This window comes from Bombina bombina, chromosome 4, assembly GCF_027579735.1.
Source record: "Bombina bombina isolate aBomBom1 chromosome 4, aBomBom1.pri, whole genome shotgun sequence".
NCBI lineage: Eukaryota > Metazoa > Chordata > Amphibia > Anura > Bombinatoridae > Bombina > Bombina bombina.
The window spans coordinates 626,675,888-626,685,889 of NC_069502.1; the positions used below are offsets into that span (position 1 = coordinate 626,675,888).

At 40.7% G+C, this 10,002-nt stretch overlaps 1 protein-coding gene across 2 annotated transcripts in view; it reads left to right on the plus strand.

Annotated features, from left to right (window-relative positions):
* Positions 1-2,225, plus strand: part of LRP11 (LDL receptor related protein 11) — a 130,505-nt gene extending 128,280 nt beyond the window's left edge. For both annotated transcript variants that reach the window (XM_053710655.1, XM_053710654.1), the window contains one exon: positions 2,009-2,225. In XM_053710655.1, coding sequence (XP_053566630.1) covers positions 2,009-2,163 — 155 coding nt within the window. In that variant the 3' untranslated portion in view covers positions 2,164-2,225. The remainder of the gene's footprint in view (positions 1-2,008) is intronic.
* The last annotated feature ends 7,777 nt before the right edge of the window (positions 2,226-10,002 follow it).

Below are 10,002 nucleotides of genomic sequence, written 5' to 3' on the forward strand. Positions count from 1 at the left end.
CTGCACTTAGTGTTATGGCGCAGTCGGACAGGGCTGTGACTATACAGCTGGCCCGATGCGCTGTGTAAAAAAAACAGACCCGCTCAGCAGAGTACAGAGAGCGGGTCTGTAAAACGGACATATTTTGAAAAAATTAAAAGGGAAAAAAGGGTTTATAACGATAGCACTAAAATAATGTTATATAATTCTGCACTATGTGCAGAATTATATAACATTATTTTTTAGGTTTACTGTCCCTTTACGGCAACCTTGGATAAAGTTATTTTTCTATAATTAAGGCAGATACATACATTCATCTTAGAATAAAGAACAGGCATCCATCTAGATATAAAGTACAAACTGCCATCTTGAAATCTGGGGGCAAGACATAGACAGACAGTTATCAATCATGAACCACAGGTCACTATTTAATAAATATACTTAAGGAGTGAAATGAGTCACAGATTTTTATGAATTCTTATATAGGCAGTTGAAGTTAACATTTTATGTAACTGCTAAAACCATCCGTGCAGTGCAAATCAGGTTCTATGCCTCATCCTTGTATAGCTGGTACCCTCTATCTTACCTTATGTTTCTCTTTACTTATATTCATTGCAGAATGCTTTTCAGATAATTGCACATAAAACTTTATAAAATATCACTATATTTTATTGTCCTGCATCACAATCACAAGTGAGGAACAGTTTTGCAACTCTTAAGCACAGAAGGGTCAGAAGCACATTTTACAGATATGCCATCTCTGTCCCTTTAAAATTGTTTAAGGCTTCCACTTTATATATGGCTGAAAATGGATTTGCATATAGCTTCCAGTGAAACAGAAATGTTGTGATAAGTTAGATGTAACTTTTACTGCATTTGCTTTTTAGATATTCTAAGTACAAATTTGGTTTTATAGACTTTTTTGTTTCTGCATTAAATTTCCCTCCATACAATAAATTAAAGTCAATCATGCAAATAAAACTGCATTTGCACATAATAACCACTAGAGCATGCAGTGAGCATTAGATACATACAGTATTTTAAAATAATAGCAAGTAGACTAACCAGCCATAATATTAAAAAAATAATGTTTTATTTTGTATAGTACTAATACAGGCTTTTAAAAGGATAGAGCATGTAATTTTAAACAATTTTCACCAATTTTGCTTTGTTCTCTTGGTATTCTTAGTTGAAAGCTTAACCTAGGAGGTTCATATACTAATTTCTTAGACCTTGAAGGCCACCTCTTTTCAGAATGCATTTTAACAGTTTTTCACCACTAGAGGGTGTTAGTTCACGTATTTCATATAGATAACACTGTGCTCATGCACGTGAAGTTATCTGGGAGCAGGCACTGATTGGCTAAACTGCAAGTCTGTCAAAAGAACTGAAATAAAGGGGCAGTTTGCAGAGGCTTAGATACAAGATAATCGCAGAGGTTAAAAGTATATTATTATAACTGTGTTGGTTATGCAAAACTGGGGAATGGGTAATAAAGGGATTATCTATCTTTTAAAACAATAAAAATTCTGGTGTAGACTGTCCCTTTAAAATATTTTAAATCTAGAAGTACAAAAAAAATGACAAAATAGAAAATTTAAAAAGAAGCACATTATTTAAAATACGGAGCTTTTTTTAAACAATAAAATTGTTATTGTTTAAAAGATAGATAATGCCTTTACTACCAATTCCTTAGCTTTGCACAACCACCATTGTTATAGTAATATACTTTATAACATTTAAACCTCTACATTTCTACCTGTTTCAAAGGCTCTATAGACAGCATCTTAATCACATGCTTTTGTATTTGCTTTTCACAACAGGAGACTGCTAGTTCATGTGGTTATCACATGTATGTGATATATATATATGTAAGATAAATAAATGGCTAAATAATTTATTTTTTTTAAAAAGTGGCATCCTTAGGATTTTCCCCTGTGAGCCTATATATTTTGAGATTGGATTGTTGTCCTTAAATAACTGTCTTCAGCAATAATAATCTATTTAATTGTAATGTCTCTGATTTTAGGAGCAGTCTTACCTCTTGCCCTTGGATTAGCAATTACCGCTGTGTTGCTATTGATGGTGGCGTGTCGTCTTCATCTGGTGAGACAAAAGCTGAAGAGAGCTCGACCTCTGAAATCTGAGGAGTCAGACTATCTGATTAATGGCATGTACTTGTAGGAGTGTGCTTCTTTTTGCTCCATTTATATTAAATTATTATTCATATAATTCACCAAAGATAACTGTGTTCATTTGAATTACTTGAAAATATCTTCACATTTATAGAAAGGGTTCTGCATTCTTCAAGAAGGTCCTCATATGGAACCTGTGTCCTGCAATCTCACTCTTTTCTCCTTGTGTGCTGATTCTTCAGCTTTATAAGTCCTGCCCGTTGATAGACCAAACCTGCTACAAATCACCTTTTTTCCCCTTCTGTACATATATAAACATAGTTCTGTAAATTAAATTAAAATTCTTAAATTAAATTTTTTTATATGTTTGTGAGACAAAAAAACCAACATAATTTATGTAAGAACTTACCTGATAAATTAATTTCTTTCATATTGGCAAGAGTCCATGAGCTAGTGACGCATGGGATATACAATCCTACCAGGAGAGGCAAAGTTCCCAGACCTCAAAATGCCTATAAATACACCCCTCACCACACCCACAATTCAGTTTAACGAATAGCCAAGTAGTGGGGCGATAAAATGTGTAAAAAAACAGAATTTATGTTTACCTGATAAATTACTTTCTCCAACGGTGTGTCCGGTCCACGGCGTCATCCTTACTTGTGGGATATTCTCTTCCCCAACAGGAAATGGCAAAGAGCCCAGCAAAGCTGGTCACATGATCCCTCCTAGGCTCCGCCTACCCCAGTCATTCGACCGACGTTAAGGAGGAATATTTGCATAGGAGAAACCATATGGTACCGTGGTGACTGTAGTTAAAGAAAATAAATTATCAGACCTGATTAAAAAAACCAGGGCGGGCCGTGGACCGGACACACCGTTGGAGAAAGTAATTTATCAGGTAAACATAAATTCTGTTTTCTCCAACATAGGTGTGTCCGGTCCACGGCGTCATCCTTACTTGTGGGAACCAATACCAAAGCTTTAGGACACGGATGAAGGGAGGGAGCAAATCAGGTCACCTAAATGGAAGGCACCACGGCTTGCAAAACCTTTCTCCCAAAAATAGCCTCAGAAGAAGCAAAAGTATCAAACTTGTAAAATTTGGTAAAAGTGTGCAGTGAAGACCAAGTCGCTGCCCTACATATCTGATCAACAGAAGCCTCGTTCTTGAAGGCCCATGTGGAAGCCACAGCCCTAGTGGAATGAGCTGTGATTCTTTCGGGAGGCTGCCGTCCGGCAGTCTCGTAAGCCAATCTGATGATGCTTTTAATCCAAAAAGAGAGGTAGAAGTTGCTTTTTGACCTCTCCTTTTACCGGAATAAACAACAAACAAGGAAGATGTTTGTCTAAAATCCTTTGTAGCATCTAAATAGAATTTTAGAGCGCGAACAACATCCAAATTGTGCAACAAACGTTCCTTCTTTGAAACTGGTTTCGGACACAGAGAAGGTACGATAATCTCCTGGTTAATGTTTTTGTTAGAAACAACTTTTGGAAGAAAACCAGGTTTAGTACGTAAAACCACCTTATCTGCATGGAACACCAGATAAGGAGGAGAACACTGCAGAGCAGATAATTCTGAAACTCTTCTAGCAGAAGAAATTGCAACTAAAAACAAAACTTTCCAAGATAATAACTTAATATCAACGGAATGCAAGGGTTCAAACGGAACCCCCTGAAGAACTGAAAGAACTAAATTGAGACTCCAAGGAGGAGTCAAAGGTTTGTAAACAGGCTTAATTCTAACCAGAGCCTGAACAAAGGCTTGAACATCTGGCACAGCGGCCAGCTTTTTGTGAAGTAACACAGACAAGGCAGAAATCTGTCCCTTCAGGGAACTTGCAGATAATCCTTTTTCCAATCCTTCTTGAAGGAAGGATAGAATCCTAGGAATCTTAACCTTGTCCCAAGGGAATCCTTTAGATTCACACCAACAGATATATTTTTTCCAAATTTTGTGGTAAATCTTTCTAGTTACAGGCTTTCTGGCCTGAACAAGAGTATCGATAACAGAATCTGAGAATCCTCGCTTCGATAAGATCAAGCGTTCAATCTCCAAGCAGTCAGCTGGAGTGAAACCAGATTCGGATGTTCGAACGGACCCTGAACAAGAAGGTCTCGTCTCAAAGGTAGCTTCCAAGGAGGAGCCGATGACATATTCACCAGATCTGCGTACCAAGTCCTGCGTGGCCACGCAGGAGCTATCAAGATCACCGACGCCCTCTCCTGATTGATCCTGGCTACCAGCCTGGGGATGAGAGGAAACGGCGGGAACACATAAGCTAGTTTGAAGGTCCAAGGTGCTACTAGTGCATCCAGTAGAGCCGCCTTGGGATCCCTGGATCTGGACCCGTAGCAAGGAACTTTGAAGTTCTGACGAGAGGCCATCAGATCCATGTCTGGAATGCCCCACAGCTGAGTGACTTGGGCAAAGATTTCCGGATGGAGTTCCCACTCCCCCGGATGCAATGTCTGACGACTCAGAAAATCCGCTTCCCAATTTTCCACTCCTGGGATGTGGATAGCAGACAGGTGGCAGGAGTGAGACTCCGCCCATAGAATGATTTTGGTCACTTCTTCCATCGCCAGGGAACTCCTTGTTCCCCCCTGATGGTTGATGTACGCAACAGTTGTTTGATTGAAACCGTATGAACTTGGCCCTCGCTAGCTGAGGCCAAGCCTTGAGAGCATTGAATATCGCTCTCAGTTCCAGAATATTTATCGGTAGAAGAGATTCTTCCCGAGACCAAAGACCCTGAGCTTTCAGGGATCCCCAGACCGCGCCCCAGCCCATCAGACTGGCGTCGGTCGTGACAATGACCCACTCTGGTCTGCGGAATGTCATCCCTCGTGACAGGTTGTCCAGGGACAGCCACCAACGGAGTGAGTCTCTGGTCCTCTGATTTACTTGTATCTTCGGAGACAAGTCTGTATAGTCCCCATTCCACTGACTGAGCATGCACAGTTATAATGGTCTTAGATGAATGCGTGCAAAAGGAACTATGTCCATTGCCGCTACCATCAACCCGATCACTTCCATGCACTGAGCTATGGAAGGAAGAGGAACGGAATGGAGTATCCGACAAGAGTCTAGAAGTTTTGTTTTTCTGGCCTCTGTCAGAAAAAACCTCATTTCTAAGGAGTCTATTATTGTTCCCAAGAAGGGAACCCTTGTTGACGGAGATAGAGAACTCTTTTCCACGTTCACTTTCCATCCGTGAGATCTGAGAAAGGCCAGGACAATGTCCGTGTGAGCCTTTGCTTGAGGAAGGGACGACGCTTGAATCAGAATGTCGTCCAAGTAAGGTACTACAGCAATGCCCCTTGGTCTTAGCACAGCTAGAAGGGACCCTAGTACCTTTGTGAAAATCCTTGGAGCAGTGGCTAATCCGAAAGGAAGCGCCACGAACTGGTAATGTTTGTCCAGGAATGCGAACCTCAGGAACCGATGATGTTCCTTGTGGATAGGAATATGTAGATACGCATCCTTTAAATCCACCGTGGTCATGAATTGACCTTCCTGGATGGAAGGAAGAATAGTTCGAATGGTTTCCATCTTGAACGATGGAACCTTGAGAAACTTGTTTAAGATCTTGAGATCTAAGATTGGTCTGAACGTTCCCTCTTTTTTGGGAACTATAAACAGATTGGAGTAGAACCCCATCCCTTGTTCTCTTAATGGAACGGGATGAATCACTCCCATTTTTAACAGGTCTTCTACACAATGTAAGAATGCCTGTCTTTTTATGTGGTCTGAAGACAACTGAGACCTGTGGAACCTCCCCCTTGGGGGAAGTCCCTTGAATTCCAGAAGATAACCTTGGGAGACTATTTCTAGCGCCCAAGGATCCAGAACATCTCTTGCCCAAGCCTGAGCGAAGAGAGAGAGTCTGCCCCCCACCAGATCCGGTCCCGGATCGGGGGCCAACATTTCATGCTGTCTTTGTAGCAGTGGCAGGTTTCTTGGCCTGCTTTCCCTTGTTCCAGCCTTGCATTGGTCTCCAAGCTGGCTTGGCTTGAGAAGTATTACCCTCTTGCTTAGAGGACGTAGCACTTTGGGCTGGTCCGTTTCTACGAAAGGGACGAAAATTAGGTTTATTTTTTGCCTTGAAAGGCCGATCCTGAGGAAGGGCGTGGCCCTTACCCCCAGTGATATCCGAGATAATCTCTTTCAAGTCAGGGCCAAACAGCGTTTTCCCCTTGAAAGGAATGTTAAGTAGCTTGTTCTTGGAAGACGCATCAGCCGACCAAGATTTCAACCAAAGCGCTCTGCGCGCCACAATAGCAAACCCAGAATTCTTAGCCGCTAACCTAGCCAATTGCAAAGTGGCGTCTAGAGTGAAAGAATTAGCCAATTTGAGAGCATTGATTCTGTCCATAATCTCCTCATAAGGAGGAGAATCACTGTCGACCGCCTTTATCAGCTCATCGAACCAGAAACATGCGGCTGTAGCGACAGGGACAATGCATGAAATTGGTTGTAGAAGGTAACCCTGCTGAACAAACATCTTTTTAAGCAAACCTTCTAATTTTTTATCCATAGGATCTTTGAAAGCACAACTATCCTCTATGGGTATAGTGGTGCGTTTGTTTAAAGTGGAAACCGCTCCCTCGACCTTGGGGACTGTCTGCCATAAGTCCTTTCTGGGGTCGACCATAGGAAACAATTTTTTAAATATGGGGGGAGGGACGAAAGGAATACCGGGCCTTTCCCATTCTTTATTAACAATGTCCGCCACCCGCTTGGGTATAGGAAAAGCTTCTGGGAGCCCCGGCACCTCTAGGAACTTGTCCATTTTACATAGTTTCTCTGGGATGACCAACTTGTCACAATCATCCAGAGTGGATAATACCTCCTTAAGCAGAATGCGGAGATGTTCCAACTTAAATTTAAATGCAATCACATCAGGTTCAGCTTGTTGAGAAATGTTCCCTGAATCAGTAATTTCTCCCTCAGACAAAACCTCCCTGGCCCCATCAGACTGAGTTAGGGGCCCTTCAGAAATATTAATATCAGCGTCGTCATGCTCTTCAGTATCTAAAACAGAGCAGTCGCGCTTACGCTGATAAGTGTTCATTTTGGCTAAAATGTTTTTGACAGAATTATCCATTACAGCCGTTAATTGTTGCATAGTAAGGAGTATTGGCGCGCTAGATGTACTAGGGGCCTCCTGAGTGGGCAAGACTCGTGTAGACGAAGGAGGGAATGATGCAGTACCATGCTTACTCCCCTCACTTGAGGAATCATCTTGGGCATCATTGTCATTGTCACATAAATCACATTTATTTAAATGAATAGGAATTCTGGCTTCCCCACATTCAGAACACAGTCTATCTGGTAGTTCAGACATGTTAAACAGGCATAAACTTGATAACAAGTACAAAAAACGTTTTAAAATAAAACCGTTACTGTCACTTTAAATTTTAAACTGAAAACACTTTATTACTGCAAATGCGAAAAAACATGAAGGAATTGTTCAAAATTTACCAAATTTTCACCACAGTGTCTTAAAGCCTTAAAAGTATTGCACACCAAATTTGGAAGCTTTAACCCTTAAAATAACGGAACCGGAGCCGTTTTGAACTTTAACCCCTTTACAGTCCCTGGTATCTGCTTTGCTGAGACCCAACCAAGCCCCAAGGGGAATACGATACCAAATGACGCCTTCAGAAAGTCTTTTCTAAGTATCAGAGCTCCTCTCACATGCGACTGCATGCCATGCCTCTCAAAAACAAGTGCGCAACACCGGCGCGAAAATGAGGCTCTGCCTATGCTTTGGGAAAGCCCCTAAAGAATAAGGTGTCTAAAACAGTGCCTGCCGATATTATTATATCAAAATACCCAGATAAAATGATTCCTCAAGGCTAAATATGTGTTAATAATCAATCGATTTAGCCCAAAAAAAGTCTACAGTCTTAATAAGCCCTTTTTGAAGCCCTTATTTACAATCGTAATAAACATGGCTTACCGGATCCCAGAGGGAAAATGACAGCTTCCAGCATTACATCGTCTTGTTAGAATGTGTCATACCTCAAGCAGCAAGAGACTGCTCACTGTTCCCCCAACTGAAGTTAATTGCTCTCAACAGTCCTGTGTGGAACAGCCATGGATTTTAGTGACGGTTGCTAAAATCATTTTCCTCATACAAACAGAAATCTTCATCTCTTTTCTGTTTCTGAGTAAATAGTACATACCAGCACTATTTCAAAATAACAAACTCTTGATTGAATAATAAAAACTACAGTTAAACACTAAAAAACTCTAAGCCATCTCCGTGGAGATGTTGCCTGTACAACGGCAAAGAGAATGACTGGGGTAGGCGGAGCCTAGGAGGGATCATGTGACCAGCTTTGCTGGGCTCTTTGCCATTTCCTGTTGGGGAAGAGAATATCCCACAAGTAAGGATGACGCCGTGGACCGGACACACCTATGTTGGAGAAAACATACAAAAAGAGAAACTGGAAATAAAATTGTGCTTTTTGTACAAAAATCATAACCACCATAAAAAACATAATTTATGTAAGAACTTACCTGATAAATTCATTTCTTTCATATTGGCAAGAGTCCATGAGCTAGTGACATATGGGATATACAATCCTACCAGGAGGGGCAAAGTTTCCCAAACCTCAAAATGCCTATAAATACACCCCTCACCACACCCACAAATCAGTTTTACAAACTTTGCCTCTAGTTCTTCTTCCAAGAGTGATCTCCAAGATTCTAAAAGAGCGTTCGTTTGTTCTGCTGGTGGCTCCAGCATGGCCTCACAGGTTTTGGTATGCGGATCTTGTCCGGATGGCTACTTGCCAACCTTGGACTCTTCCATTAAGACCAGACCTTCTATCTCAAGGTCCTTTTTTCCATCAGGATCTCAAATCATTAAATTTGAAGGTATGGAGATTGAACGCTTGATTCTCAGTCATAGAGGTTTCTCTGACTCCGTAATTAATACTATGTTACAGGCTCGAAAATCTGTGTCTAGGAAGATATATTATTGAGTCTGGAAGACTTACATTTCTTGGTGCTCTTCTCATCAATTTTCCTGGCATTTTTTTAGAATTCCTAGAATTTTACAATTTCTTCAGGATGGTCTGGATAAAGGTTTGTCTGCAAGTTCATTGAAAGGACAAATTTCTGCTCTTTTTGTGCTGTTTTGTGCTGTTTCACAGAAAGATTGCTAATCTTCCTGATATTCATTGTTTTGTACAGGCTTTGGTTCGTATAAAACCTGTCATTAAGTCAATCTCTCCTCCTTGGAGTTTGAATTTGGTTCTGGGGGCTTTACAAGCTCCTCCGTTTGAACCTATGCATTCTTTGGATATTAAATTACTTTCTTGGAAAGTGTTGTTCCTTTTGGCCATCTCTTCTGCTAGAAGAGTTTCAGAGTTATCTGCTCTTTCTTGTGAATCTCCTTTTCTGATTTTTCATCAGGATAAAGCGGTGTTGCAGACTTCATTTAAATTTTTACCTAAAGTTGTGAATTCTAACAACATTAGTAGAGAAATTGTTGTTCCTTCATTGTGTCCTAATCCTAAGAATTCAAAGGAGAGATCTTTACATTCTTTGGATGTAGTAAGAGCTTTGAAATATTATGTTGAAGCTACTAAAGATTTCAGAAAGACTTCTAGTCTATTTGTTATCTTTTCTGGGTCCAGAAAAGGTCAGAAGGCCTCCGCCATTTCTTTGGCGTCTTGGTTAAAGTCTTTGATTCATCATGCTTATGTCGAGTCGGGTAAAACTCCGCCTCAAAGGATTACAGCTCATTCTACTAGGTCAGTTTCTACTTCCTGGGCGTTTAGGAATGAAGCTTCGGTTGATCAGATTTGCAAAGCAGCAACTTGGTCTTTGCATACTTTTACTAAATTCTACCATTTTGATGTGTTT